The sequence below is a fragment of the Hemiscyllium ocellatum genome, chromosome 35 (genome assembly GCF_020745735.1).
Source record: "Hemiscyllium ocellatum isolate sHemOce1 chromosome 35, sHemOce1.pat.X.cur, whole genome shotgun sequence".
NCBI classification, from domain to species: Eukaryota; Metazoa; Chordata; class Chondrichthyes; order Orectolobiformes; family Hemiscylliidae; genus Hemiscyllium; species Hemiscyllium ocellatum.
The window spans coordinates 47,153,441-47,168,873 of record NC_083435.1 but is presented as its reverse complement, the minus strand read 5'-3'; the positions used below and the strand labels follow the sequence as shown (position 1 = coordinate 47,168,873).

The 15,433-nt window shown below is 42.4% G+C and overlaps 1 protein-coding gene across 2 annotated transcripts in view; it reads right to left on the bottom strand.

Moving 5' to 3' along the window:
- LOC132832736 (protein phosphatase 1 regulatory subunit 1A-like) overlaps window positions 1-15,433 on the bottom strand; it is a 62,451-nt gene that overhangs the window by 23,478 nt on the left and 23,540 nt on the right. For both annotated transcript variants that reach the window (XM_060850858.1, XM_060850856.1), the window contains exons 2-3: window positions 10,321-10,387; window positions 1,835-1,863 (exon numbers count right to left, since the gene is read on the bottom strand). In XM_060850858.1, the coding sequence (XP_060706841.1) occupies window positions 1,835-1,863; window positions 10,321-10,387 (96 nt within the window). The remainder of the gene's footprint in view (window positions 1-1,834; window positions 1,864-10,320; window positions 10,388-15,433) is intronic.

The following is a 15,433-nucleotide window of genomic DNA, read 5'->3' as shown; positions in this document are numbered from 1 at the left end:
ATCACTGGAAGGGATGCATGGCCACAGTCTTAGCACAGTGAGCATGCAATCACACTCTTTTGTAAATTATTATAAATATAGTGTATATTGATATACTAATTAACCAGACACAATTAATTATATACTAATTAACCAGAGACAAGATAATAATACAGCTGTGGTCAGCAACATGAAATCGATTTGTCTCAGAATAAATGACCAATAATGGGTGTAAAAAGGTATTTTACCTGCCAACATGTCTGATTGTTTCTCAGCTAAATGAACAACTTGGAGCTGGGAGCAAAATATTGTCAGAGAAAAAAAGTGATTTTGCTCTCCAGCAGATCAAAAGCTCTGTCTTGGTCTCTGCTGTCAAACCAAATGTTGCTCTTGATGAAAACTAATTCATCTTTGCTTCATCAGTTGTTCTGACTTTTAACGGATTAGTTGGAACCTTTTTAAAAATTAATCAGAACACATGTCTCTTACAATTCAGTGGTGTAAGTTCTGAACTGCAATTGAAATGCAAATTTCTGAAGTCAATAAGAATTAAAAAGATCAACTCAGCAACAGGCAGCCCACTTAGCTGCCTTCTCTGCTTTTCTCCCCCAGTGACTACTTTCCCCCTGTGTCCTTGTGTTTGTGTTTTTGGAAAGCAGAGTTTATAATGGAATTTCAACTTTAATTTGTAATTTTATTTGCAAATGGCTTGTAATTGTTTCCGTAAATAAATGACTTGCAATAAATAGTCATTCTAGTCAAACGCAGAAACCCTCATAACTATCTTGATCTGAAATTTCCAGAACATATTGAAATATTATATACTAATTTATAAAATATTTAAACTTTGTGAGGACTTTGGGAATAAGAGTGCTTTATTTCTAGCGCACCACCCTGGTGAGTCCATGACACGATAAATTCCTATTCAAGACTGCATCGGGGAGGTGATGGCCTAGGGGTATTATCGCTGGACTGTTTATCCAGAGACCCAGGTCATGTTCTGGGGAGCTGGGTCTAAATCCTACCATGGCAGATGGTGGAATTTGAATTCAACAAAAATCTGGAATTAAGAATCTAATGATGACCATGAATCCGTAGTTGAGGAAAACCCCATCTGATTCACTAATGTCCTTCAGGAGAGGAAACTTCCATCCTTAACTGGTCTGGCCTACATGTGACTCCAGACTCACAGCAATGTAGTTGACTCAAATCTGCCCTCTGGGCAAATAAATGCTGGCCTAGCCAGCGATGTCCTCATCCCATGAACAAATTATAAACAAAACCATGAAGGGATAAAATAAGCATACAGTTTGGAAGCAAAACAAGGAAAGTGACAGACTGATACTTACACATTATCTACAGAAGGGATAATTTTGGGTTGCAGTTATAGGAAGTGACGATTATAGATATCCTGATGACAATCAGAATTAGATTTGATTCCTTACAGTGTGAAAACAGGTCTTTGGCCCAACAAGTCCACATTGACCCTCCGAAGAGTAACCCACCCAGACCCATTTCCCTTTGAGTAATGCACCTAACACTATGGGCAATTTAGCATGGCCAATTCATCTGGCCTGCACGTCTTTGGACTGTGGGAGGAAACCCACGCAGACATGGGGAGAATGTGCAAACACCACACAGACTGGAATCGAACCTGGGACCCTGGTGCTGTGAGGCATCAATGCCAACCACTGAGCTCCATTACAATCACCTGATGATGAAGAGGCGCTTCGAAAGCTAGTGCTTCCAAATAAACCTGTTGGACTATAACCTGGTTTGTGTGATTTTTAACTTTGTACACCCCAGTCCAACACCAATGTCTCCAAATCATGATTACAGTGTTAAATTCCCTTACCTGTACCTGGCAGACTGTGGTCTTTTCATCTACCAGTGAAGAAGAAAAAAAAGCCAATTAATAATTATAGATATATTCTTACAGTTAGTTTAACTAAACGTGACTTTTTTTGTTGTTGCAATGATCCCCTTTGCACACACACATCTGTGCTCATTCGAAGATGCCGACAGTGTGTCAGTAAGGTTGAATCGGAGTGCTTTTGTAAACCTCTCTGTATATCTGTAAACATCTGTGTACACAAAGAGAGAAGGGGGCGGGGAGAAAGAGAGTTTCTTGTACAATTACACCAATGTGCGTTTACAAAGGATTAGACTGTGATCTGAACAAATACAAGTTCCAGAAAGATCTAGGGTTATTGCAAAAAAAACCCTCTGTGCATTTTCAAGTGGCTATCATAAGCAAAGTAAGCTTAAAGTCCGTCTCCTTTGCTTCAATCGCTCTGACTTGCTACAATCCTCCGACGTTATTTCGGCAAAATCAATTGCAGAATGATCGACTGTTTGCAGTCTGTGTGGGGAGTCACTGCTCCAATCTCTGATGTCAGGCCGTCACCTTGAATGCCTCACAGATCTGACCAACAACAAAGAGAGATGCTGCGATTTTGCAAGGAATAAGCAAAAGTTTATTTCCTTACAGTGGATTCCGTGTTACTGTTTAGCTCAGAAAACATTTTCGAAAATGGAATGACTGGCTCAGGCTTGGAGGGCCGAAGGGCCTGTTCCTGGGCTGTAAATTTGTTCTTTGTAGAAGTCAGAATGAGGCTGATGGGGTTTCTGGTGTTCTCTTCTTGAACCCTGGTGTGAGGGGGAGGGGGGCGGTGCTAAGGCTGGTTCCTGATGTTACTGGAGGGCCACAAGTACCTCGCATGTTTACTGCAGGAAAATGAGTTGACAAGGGATGATGGGAAATACTGCATGTTCAGTGTGTTACTGAAGGATGCAATACTTAATGGTCATCTTTCAGTATTCTACAGGTTTTGGAAGAGTTCCCACAGATTGAGGGGTAGCTAATGTAACCCCTCTTGTTGAAAAAAAATCAGGCAGAGTGAAAATCAGACCATGGGCTGGATGTCAGTCCTGAGGAAAATGCAAGAGTGCATGATTAATAACACACTTGGCAAACAATGGCACAGTGGGCTCAGTGGTTAGCACAGCACCAAGGGCTCGTGTTCAATTTTTGAATTTACACATTCTCCCAGAGTTTGTGCTCTGGTTTCCTCCCACTATCCAAAGATATTAGATTAGATTCCCTACAGTGTGGGAACAGACCCTTTGGCCCAACCAGTCCTCCAAAGAGTAGCCCTCTGACTAATGCACCCAACACTCTGTGCAATTTAACACAGCCAATTCACTTTGCCTGCACATCTTTGTGACTGTGGGAGGAAACTGGAGCACCCAGAGGAAACCCACGCAGACACAGGGAGAATGTGCAAACTCCACACAGACAGTCACCCGAGGTTGGAATCAAACCTGGGACCCTAGTGCTGTGAGGCAGCAGTGCTAACCACTGAGCCACCATGCCATCCATATGGTGAGGTGACTTGGCCATGCTAAATTGCCCGTTGTGTTCAGGGACGTGTAGGTTAGGTAGGGTAAATGTAGAGTAACGGGGTGGGGGGGGGGGGGGTGGTCTGGGTGGATTATCTTTAGAGGGTTGATGTGGACTGTTGGGCCAAACAGCCAGTTTCCATACTGCAGGGATTCTATGAATGACAGGATTGACAGATGCATGAAGGGGGGAATCATGTTTGAGAAAGCTTTTGGACTTATTCGAGGATGTAACCAAGTAGAGTTGGTGAAGGGCAGGCAAGGGATCTGGACTTGCAGAAGGCTTTCGACAAGGGCACACAGGAGAGATTAGCGTGCTGAATGGGAGTAGGTGCAGTATAGTCACAGATTTAGAAAACTGGTTGATAGGCAGGAAATGAAGAGTAGAAATAAACAAGACCTTTTTTTTTCAAATGGCAAGCAGTGATGAGTGGAGTCCTGCAGGAATCAGTGCAGGACATAAGTTACTCACAACATATATGAAAGATATAGGTGACGGAACTATATATAATACATTATCTCCACATTTACAGAAGACACAAAGCAGAGATGATACAGAAAGATTTGAACAAGCTGTGGGGTTGGGCAAATAGGGGACAAATGCAGTAAAATGTAGATAAATGTGACCTTATCTATTTTAGAAGCAAAACAAGGAGGCATTATTATCACCTGAATGGCTATAAAATAGAAGAGAATTGTGCAACATGATCTGAGTGTTCTGGTATTTGACTCACACGTAAGTGTGCAGGTACATTAAGCAAAAACAACTGGTATGTTTGCTTTTGTAGTGAGTTTAGGAGCACTGATGTCATGCTCAAAATACACCTTCAATTATAATTCCATTGTATCTTGATGAGAATATGATGCATTTTTGGTCTCTGAGGAAGGATGTTTTTGCAATAAACAAATGTAGCAAAAGTTTATCAGATTGATTCCTGTGTTGGCAGGAGTTCCATGTAAGGAGATGTTGGATCAGTTAAGATTATAGTTGGTGGAGTTCAGGAGAATGAAGGGGGATATCATTGAAAGTGATGCAATTCTGGTCTCCCGTCCACAAAGGATATTGTGAAACTTGAAAGGGTTCAGACAAGATTTACAAGGATGTTGCCAAGGATGTTGTGTTCGAGTGAACCGAGAGGCTGAATAGGCTGGTTTCCCAGGAATGTTGGTGGCTAAGGGGTGACCCGAGACATTTGTAAAATCATAAAGTCATAGACATATGTAGCACGGAAATAGACTCTTCGGTCCAACTCGTCCATGCCAACCAGATTTCCTGACCTAATCTAGTCCCATTTGCCAGCACTTGGCCCATATTCTTCTCAACACTTCCTATTCATATACCCATCTAGATACCTTTGAAATGTTGGAATTGTACCAGCCTGCACCACTTCCTCTGGCAGCTTATTCCATACACACACCACCCTCTGCGTGTAAAAGTTGTCTTTTAGGTCCCTTTTATAACTTACCCTCTCACCCTACCTATACCCTCTAGTTCTGGAATATCCCACCCCAGGGAAAAGATTTTGTCTATTTACCCAATCCCTGCCCCTCATGATTTTATAAACCTATATAAGGTCACCCCTCACCTTCTCTAGTAGGCACATGCACATACTGAATCAGAAAATGTTCTTGTATACACTTAACAAATTTCTCTCCATTTAAAGCCTTAACACTATGGCAGTTCTAGTTTATGGAGAAAATGAGGACTGCAGATGCTGGAGAGTTGCGAGTGTGGTGCTAGAAAAGCACACAGGTCAGGCAGCATCCGAGGAGCAGGAGAATCAACGTTTTGAGCAAAAGCCCTTCATCAGAAATGTCAATTCTTCTGCTTCTCGGATGCTCCCTGACAAGCTGTGCTTTTCCAGTTCCAGTCTATGTTTGGAAAGTTAAAATGCCCTGCCATAACCACCCTATTGTTCTTGCAGACAACTGAGGTCTCCTTACAAATTTGTTTCTCAATTTCCTTCTGACTATTGGGGGGGTCCATAACATAATCCCAATATGGTGATCGTCTCTCTCTTATTTCTCAGTTCCACCCAAATAATTTCCCTGGATGAATTCCCAGGAATATCCGCCCCCAGTACAGCTGTAATGCTATCCCTAATTAAAAATGCCACATACCCCCACCCCCCTCTCTCGCTGCCCTTTCTACCTTTCCTGTAGCATTTGAATCCTGGAACATTCAGCTGCCAGTCCTGCCCATCCCTGAGCCATGTTTCTGTAATTGCTATGATGGCTCAGTCCCATGTTCCTAACCATGCCCTGAGTTCATCTGCCTTCCCTGTTAAGTCTCTTGCATTGAAATAAATGCAGTTTAATTTATCAGTCCTACCTTGTTCTCTGCTTTGTCCCTGCCTGCCCTGACTGTTTGACTCACTCCTTTTCCCAACTGTTACAGTCTCAGATTGATCTCTTTCCTCATTATTTCCTTGTGTCACCACTCCAACCAACATTGAGTTTATATCCTCCTGAGCAGCTCCAGCAAATCTCCCTGCCAGTAAATTAGTCCCTTTCCAGTTCAGGTGCAATCCGTCCTTCTTGTACAGGTCACTTCTACCCCAGAAGAGATTCCAATGATCCAAAAATATGAACCCTTCTCCCCTGCACCAGCTCCTCAGCAATGCATTCATCTGCTCCATCCTCCTATTCCTACCCTCACTAACTCATAGCACCAGGAGTAATCCAGATGTTACTACCCTTGAGGACCTCCTTTTTAAATTCCTGCCTAACTTGCTATATTCTCCCTTCAGAACCTCATCCTTTTCTGGTCCTACGTTATTAGTTCCAAGATGTACAATGACCTCCTGCTGGTCCCACTCCTCTTTGAGAACATTCTGCACCTTCTCTAAGACATCCTTGACCCTGGCACCAGGGAAGCAACGCACCATTCTGATTTCTCACTGCCAGCTACAGAAATGTCTGTGTGTACCTCAAGTCCACACTGACCCGCCGAAGCGCAACCCACCCATACCCCTACATATACCCCTTACCTAACACTACGGGCAATTTAGCATGGCCAATTCACCTGACCCGCACATCTTTGGACTGTGGGAGGAAACCGGAGCACCCGGAGGAAACCCACGCAGACACGGGGAGAACGTGCAAACTCCACACAGTCAGTCGCCTGAGGCGGGAATTGAACCCAGGTCCCTGGTGCTGTGAGGCAGCAGTGCTAACCACTGTGCCACCGTGCCGCCCTATGATGCACCTGGACAGATGTATGAGTAGGTGGGGAGCAGAGGGATACAGATGCTTCCGAATTGGGTGACAAGTTTAGACAGTAGATTTGGATTGGCTCAGGCTTGGAGAGCCGAAGGGCCTGTTCCACGGCTGTAAATTTTCTTTGTTTTTTGTTCTTGTTAAGAAATACAAAGAGAAAGGCAAAGAAAGTGGATTAGCTGGAGGCTCAGTAGCCTGAACACTGCCACTCTGCCATCGCCATTTTTTGTTATGTTATCTCTGACTTTCACTAATCTCTGAGTCATCCAGATTCAAAACATTAGCTTTCCCTCTCTCTGTGGATGCTGCCTGACCTGTGGTATTTTGTTTTCACTTGTCCCCATTGTTTTCCGTTAATCCCTTAAAAATATATTGTTTTAAATTACAGCCATTTAGCAACAGTTGTTAGTGGCAGTTCTTTACCAGTCAATGTCCTTACAATTTTCTGGTGATACCACACTCATATTCCCCATTGAATGCAGCTGGTTGTGGCTGGGGAAGGTGCTGTCTGATTGTCCCTGATAAGCAAAGGACTTGATCCCTCGGCTCCAATTTACAATAGTTTGCTCAGTGCTCTTTCCTCACATGTCTAGTGCTCTCCCATAGTCCCATATCAGAAGTTACTTCTTAAATTTATTTGGCTGTCAAACCATCAATTGCGTCTGCATTAATCGCATGGATTATTTATGGATCTTTTTACTCATAGGTCTGACATGGAACTTTCTGGGCCTCAATTTTCTCAGCTACATTTATTTTTTTCTACCAAAACAGGTAGAACAGAGGACAAAATGTACCATGTCAAAGTTAAGTCATTTTAAATTTGTGTTCATACAATAATAGGAGGAATGTTTCTGAGACACCCGAACCAAACAACCCCATCACCCTGTGGCCGACCACTTCAACTCCCCCTCCCACTTTGCCAAGGGACATGCAAGTCCTGGGCCTCCTCCTCCATCAAATCCTCCTAAATTAAGAGGAAGAACACCTCATCTTCCACCTTGGGACACTCCAACCACATGGAATCAATATTGACTTCATCAATTTCCTCATCTCCCCTCCCCTCACCTCATCCCAGATCTAACCCTCCAACTCAGCACTGCCCTCTTGAACTATCCTACCTGTCCATCTTCCTTTCCTTTCCACCCTCCCATCCAACCTATCATCATCACCACCCACCTGCATCTACCTATCACTTTCCCAGCTACCTTCCCCCCACCCCATTCCATTTATCGCTCAGCCACCTTCCCCACTCCCCCCCACACCCCCCACCCCATCCACATTCCTATTGAAAGGCTTATACCCAAAACGTTGACTTTCCTGCTGTTGGGATGCTGACTGATCTGCTGTGCTTTTCCAGCATCACACTTTTCAACTTATGTTTTGCACTCTCGAATTTGATCACAGCTTGCTACATATATTGGATTCCCATTGCTCAGCTGAATCTGATTTGAACATGACGAACAGGTTGTTTATTCGAAAGAAACAAATGTATGAGAATCATCTTTTACCCTTCCCTTGCTTTTCAAGAAGGACTGTGCAGAGTTGATATTTTCAGTTACGCCTTTGTCATTTCCTCTGCACAACTCAATGCCAACTGGTTCACTGGTTTTATATTTCTTTATCTGTGTTATACTAAACTCTGCCTCATTGAGCCAGTTGTCAAGAATGACAATTTTAACTGCCTTTCTGCAGGTGCATGTAAAGGCAAGTCACTAGTACCAGGCGAGGACAGAATACTTACATGACATGACAAACTTCTATCGCTTGTATACTGAAGGAATATTTCCATTATCATACTGCTGACCGTTTTTCATTTATTTCAATTGAATTAATTCAACACATCCCCTCATACATTGCAACAGGATTTGACATAATCTTGTCAGAGCAGAAGTCTGATTCCATTCCAATGTGTGAACAGAGAAACCTACAGTGTGGAAACAGGTCCTTCAGCCCAACAAGTCCACACCGACCCTCCAAAGAGTAACCCACCCAAACTCACCCCCTTACTTTATTACTCTATATCTTCCCCCTGACTAATGCACCTAATCTACACATCCCTGAACACTATGGGCAACTTAGCATGGCCAAATCACCTAACTTGCACATCTTTGGATTGTGGGAAGAAACCTAAGCAGATATGAGGAGAATGTGCAAATTCCACACAGACAGTCACCCAAGGCTGGAATTGAACCTGGGTCCTGGTGCTGTGAGGCAGCAGTGCTAACCACTGAGCTGCTAGAATATATAATATGATGCATTATAGCATATATGATATCAAGAGCTAGAGATCACGAGTGTAACATATATAGGAGAAACAAGGATGGCATGTTTTTTCCTCAAATTTGAACAAAATAATCCAGAAATTGACAGCAATTTTTTTTAAAAAAAAGACTCCAAATAGCAATTAAATAGTACAATTCATGCAGTGAGGAGAGAAATAATATGACATCTTGCAGTCTTTGGTATGTGAATATTGTGAACATGAAAAATGCTCCATTTGGAAATATCTACCATTAGAAACAGTGCTGTCCTTGCACCAATCTCATTCTCCCCATGTCTGCGTGGGTTTCCTCCGGGTGCTCTAGTTTCCTCCCACAGTCCAAAAGATGTGCAGGTTAGGTGAATTGGCCATGCTAAATTGACATGTCAGGGGTAAATATTGGGTAGGAGAATGGGTCTGGGTGCGTTACATTTCAGAGGGTCGGTGCGGACTTGTTGGGCCAAAGGGCCTGTTTCCACACTGTAGGGAATCTAACTTATCATGGAGAGGAAAGTCATAAGGGGGAGAGTGATGAGACAAAATACATTGTTACTGGCAAATAGAGCAAGCTATTTTAAGGAAATACCAGACAGAAACAGGGAAGTCATTTGACAGACCTCAATGAATTTTAAATTGAATACTTCTGTGGCACCATAATTCATCTGGGGATTCTATTTAGCTCAGTGGCTGGGTTGTTGGTTTATAGAGCAATATGATACCAACAGCATGAGTTCAATTCCCATCACTGGTTTGAGGTTACCATGAAGGACTTTCCTTCTCAACCTCTTCCCTTGCCTGAGGTCTGGTGGCTCTCAGGTTAAATCACCATCAGTTGTTTCTCTCTGATGAGAAAGCAGCCCTCTGGTCTGGTTAGACTGTGGTGACACAATCACAATTCATTCAGATGTAAAGGTGAAGGAGCATGGAGGTTCCTCACCAGGTTCTTACTAGAAATGAAGCGCTTCAGTTATGAAAGCTTATGAAATATAAGCTGATAAGGTGATGATAGGCTTCAATAGAGACGTAGTGGTTCAACAGCAGATTCCATAAATTTTGAATATTTGACAGAATCACTAAAGTCGTGTTTTCTTTCAACTAAACAATCATCCAAAGTTAAGAATTGATTTGCTGGAAAAGCGCAGCAGGTCAGGCAGCATTCAAGGAGCAGGAGAATCGACGTTTCTGGCATAAGCTCTTCTTCTTATACCCGAAACGTCGATTCTCCTGCTCCTTGGATTCTGCCTGACCTGCTGCGCTTTTCCAGCAACACATTTTTCAGCTCTGATCTCCAGCATCTGCAGTCCTCACTTTCTCCTTAAGAATTGATTTGTCAAAGGTGCTGTAAGTTGATTTGACAAATTATGTTAAATGTCAGGTCATATCTTATTGAGTCAGAATTCACCTAATTGAGTCCGAAAGACACCTACCCTTGCCATTCAGCAGGTGTACAGTGTGATTACCTGATATGCCAGAGAACTGCTGATGGGGAATCATCAGGATCGCCGGAGTTGGCCGTCGCCTTCGTATCTTAAAGAACAAGAAAATGACCATCAGACTTTCTCACAGTGATGATCTGTTTCAAACATCAAGAAGCAAAAATATAGAAACAAGCATGCTGACATGGGGAGAAATGCGACTAGACGCTATACAAGACACTCACTTCATAACAAATCACATAAATCCTGAGGCCCATTCACCACTAACATCAGCAAACCTCTAATCAACTCCTTGGTTAATGAATTCATTATTGCACAAGTCAGTGATAGAGCTCTTTAGCTTAGCAGAGCAGAGGTATGTGCCAACCTAACTTCCTGTACTTCCAGTCTTTCCTGAATTCAGAGTTTACTGTTTGTCCTTCCCTCTGAGTTTCCAATGTATCCTACTTTTTGGATTTCTAATCTGTTGATTTCTACAAGGTCCTTCATGGTAGGCTCATCCATAAGATTATAATGCATTGGAACCAATGGGACCTGGCCACTAAAGAAGGCAGAGGATAGTGTGGAAGGGTGTTTTGCTGGCTGGATTAGTGGTGTTCCGCAAAGATCCGTACTGGGACCTCTACTGTTGCAGCTTTATAAGACTTTGGTTAGGCCACAATTTGGGTTCAATTTTGTTTACCATATTATGGGAAGGATGTGCAGGTGTTGGAGATGGGGCAAGGAAAAGGTTGACAGGATGCTGCCTGGATTTGAGGGTATGAGGTATTAGGGGAGCCGAGAAAAACTCGATAAAATTGTGAGATACACAGACAGAGTTGATCGTCAGAATCATTTTTCCCAGAGTTGAAATGACCAATACTGCGGGTGTGCAATTGAGGTGAGAGGGAGAGAATGCAAAGGAAATGTGAGGGGCAAGTATTTTACACAGAGAGTGGTAGGAGTCTAGCAGGGGTAGTGGTGGAGGCAGATAAGGGCTGCTTAAGGAACTTTTAGGATAAGCGTATGAAATGTAAGGAACGGAGGGATATGGACCAAGGACAGGCAGATGGTATTAGTTAAATTTAGCATCATGTTTGGCACAATATTGTAGGCCAAAGTCCCCATTTCTGTGCTGTACTATTCCATGTTCTATGATACTTCACTTAAAGTGAGGGAAATGGGGGAGAAAGGAGGACAGAGAAAGTACTACAATTATTTTTATGATTGGTTAAAGAGCAGCTGAACGTTTATGATATATATTTACCCTTGGCAACCCTTTCTTTTATGAGCAAAGTCAAGAAGAGGTATTATGTTTTTACAAGAGAAACTTAATCTGAACGCTAAACTGGAATGCTGTAGAAAATTTATGATTTTATACTGAGGTTTTGTATCGAACCAGGTAACATTAGTTGTGAATTTGGTCATGACTGCGAAAAAAAAAGTCCTGACATAAAATTAATCAATGATCATTTCAGGTCTAAAAAGTAATTAATTAGAACTTACAACAGAGCAGATCAAATCTCCCTTTGCACTCATGAGTTCCACCAGGAAAGCTGTTTTACAAAATGAAGCTTATTTTACACTGTCTTCCAAAACACAATCAGGAGAGGTACAGCACATGGTGCTATAAAGAGTTCATTTTGCTGCACAGACTCAGTCAAGTACTCCCAACTGAGATACAACACCGTTTAAGGCGCAATATATTTAAGACAAAAATGAAGAAAAAGCCTTCTCCTTAAGGCAAATAAATCTAAGGAAGTTTTTCCCACAGAGGCTTGTCCAGACTGGGTTATTGAGTATATTCAAGGCCTAGATGGCCAGATTTTGAATCAGTAAGGGAATCAATAGTTACAGCAAAATGCAGGTAAGTACAGTTGAGTATTATCTGACTAGTGATTATGTCATTGAATGGTGGAGGAGACTCGATGGAGTAAATAGTTGGCTTCTGCTTTGACATTTTATGTTCTTTTGGCTACACCTTTACTGGCCATAAAGCAGAAACCTCCTGTGCATCAGCTGTCAAATTTGCAAGGGCAGTATCCAGATTTCCTTTGGCTGGTTCATTAATCATACCATTTTCTCAGATACTATCAAAAATGCCTCCTCAAACGGTGTAGGGTCTGTACAAATCGGAATATTTCCTTATTGGACTACAGATTATGACTTGGATTCCTGCAATTACAGCATGCATCAGGATCTGCCACAATTTGTTCATTGCCCAGGAACTTGTCAGAAATGTATCACTAGACTGCTGACTTCTGACATCCATAACTGGTCATAATTACTCAAACCAATCAGCAATCTGTTGCTATACAAACGTGATACTGCCTTCACTCTTATCACAACCATCCCTATAGTGCTTACCGTGTAATTACAAGATATGATGAGTTCCAAAACTTGTTCCTCAAAGCTCAGTAATTATATTCAACTAACATTTTACAAAATAACAATGCAGCGAAATGTGAAGAGTAGTACTCACATCACATTTCACATACCAACTTTTCTTTTGGCAGGTGCATGACTGGGTAAGGTACAGAGCAGCCTCTTGTGCATCTCAACCTGAAAAAACAGGCACAGCATGTCCCTCGACTGTATCCTCATAGGTTTCCTATTTTTCATAGAGTCCAAGTTAGATACTTAATGAAAACCACTCGACACAATGTCCATTATTCCTGAAACGTTGATTTTGCTGCACTTTGGATGCTGCCTGAACTGCTGTGCTCTTCCAGCACCACTAATTCAGTACCAGAAAGGTGGTCCAACAAAGTTGAGTTACAGAGAGATGTTGGCTCTAAACAGTTCTCGGCAAGCAGCCACAAGACAATTAGAGCATGTTGGTAAGTTAGAAAAGTTCTCTACATACTGTAACAATGAAACAATCACAATTAAGCATCTCAAGTGTTTCATGCAGCATAAAGCTTCTTCAATGTATGAGCAGAGAAAGCAGCAGGAAAGCTGGAGGGTAAACTTTGCACATATTGATGAACCAGCCACGAGGTAGGTACACCAACTTAGAATTCAGAGTAATACTTCTTTGGGTTCAACAGTCTACTTATCATAACCACCCATAAAAGGTCATCAATAACAACTAAATTTACGCAGGCCATTTCCTCAGCAAAGAATAGTTTGACATGTTCATGTCTAATTAGTAAGAGAATTAAAATCTCCCTTTAAGCTAATCACATCTGACACTTCCAGAACAGGTATATTAGTAGTTACAGACAGAGTGCATCTACCTCTGTACTGTCTTTATTAGACCCTGTCACAGCAAATAAACACTGAATAAAATACAATGCAAAGACACACAGTACTGACTGAGAACACTCAGGATAACTAACAGCCCAGACTGGAAATGACAATGGTCTCAACAGGGCAGTGATTATTTCAATAATATCAGATGAGACGGCTAAAGTGGACTGGGAACAGGTATTGTCAGATAGATCTTTCTCAGAACTGACTGATGTATTCAAGAAGGAAATGCTTAAATGACAGGGATAACGTGGTGCAATAAAGAAAAGTGTTGAGTTTATCAAATCCTGTGAGCACAGGACATCAAGGGGTATAGCATTTGGTTCAGAGAAATGGAATGCTTTATGGTAAATATCAAAACAGAAGAAAACTTAGAAAAGTGCAAAATGTGTAAAATGGAATTAAAATGGAGCTTAGGAGAGCTTAATGGTAACGAGAGGACTTTGTCAGGTAAATTGAAGGAAAATCTTAAATTGTTTTATTAATACGTTAAGGATAAAAGGATAATGAGGGAAAAAGTAGTGCCCATTGTGAATTATACTGATTACTTGCGCTTGTAGCCAGATAATGTATGCAGGGTTCCATATGAAAACATTTTATTGATGTTCACTAAGAATGCAATGATGTAGATGAGTGGGTAGGAAAGTGGCAGATTGAGTTCAACTTGGATTAGTGTGACACAATGTGTTTTGGGGGGGTGTGGTCAAACAGTGAAAGGAAATACACCATAAATGGGTATATATTGAGAGCATAGATGAAGGGAGAGATCTTGCCTTGCAAGTGCACAGGTCCCTGAAGATAGTACAGGCAGATCAGGTTGTAAAGAAGACATGTGGAATACTCTCCTTCATGGTTCGAGGTTTAGAATACAGAAGTAGGAATTTTCTTTTTCCTTTATTCATTCAAGGGATGAGGGTGTGACTGGCTAGGCAGCATTTATCATAGATTCCCTACAGTGTGGAAATAGGCCCATTGACCAAAGACCCTCCAAAGTGTAACCCACCCGGACCCAATCCCCTACCCTATATTTACCCTTGACCAATGCACCTAACCAACACGTTCCCTGAACACTACGGGCAATTTAGCATGGCCAATTCATCCTAACTTGCAAATTTTTGGATGATGGGAGGAAACTGGAGTACCCAGAGAAACTCCACACAGACAGTCACGTAAAGTTGTAATTGAACTTGGGTCCCCAGTGTTGTGAGGAAGCAGTGTTAACCATTGAGTCACTGTGACGCCCCTTAGGTTCCTTTTAAATCTTTTCCCTCTCACCTTAAATCTATGCCCTCTAGTTCTGGACTCCCCCACACCAGGGAAAAGACCTTGTCTATTTACTCTATCCATGCCCCTCATGATTTTATAAGCCTTTAGAAGGTCAGCCCTCAGCCTCTGATGCTCCGGGGAAAACAGCTCCAACCTATTCAGCACCATTCCGCCCCCCACTCCCCCTCCCTATAGCTCAAATCCTCCAGCCCAGGCAACACCCTTGTAAATCTTTTCTGAATTCTTTCAAGTTTCACAACATCCTGTCAATAGCAGAGAGACCGGAACTGCACACAGTAATCCAAAAGTAGACTAACCAATACCCTATACAGAGCTGAAAATGTGTTGCTGGAAAAGCGCAGCAGGTCAGGCAGCATCCAAGGAACAGGAAATTCGACGTTTCGGGCATAAGCCCTTCTTCAGGAATGAGGAAAGTGTGTCCAGCAGGCTAAGATAAAAGGTAGGGAGGAGGGACTTGGGGGAGGGGCGATGGAGATGCGATAGGTGGAAGGAGGTCTAGGTGAGGGTGATAGGCTAGAGTGGGTGGGGGCGGAGAGGTCAGGAAGAAGATTGCAGGTTAGGAAGGCGGTGCTGAGTTTGAGGGATTCGACTGAGACAAGGTGGGGGGAGGGGAAATGAG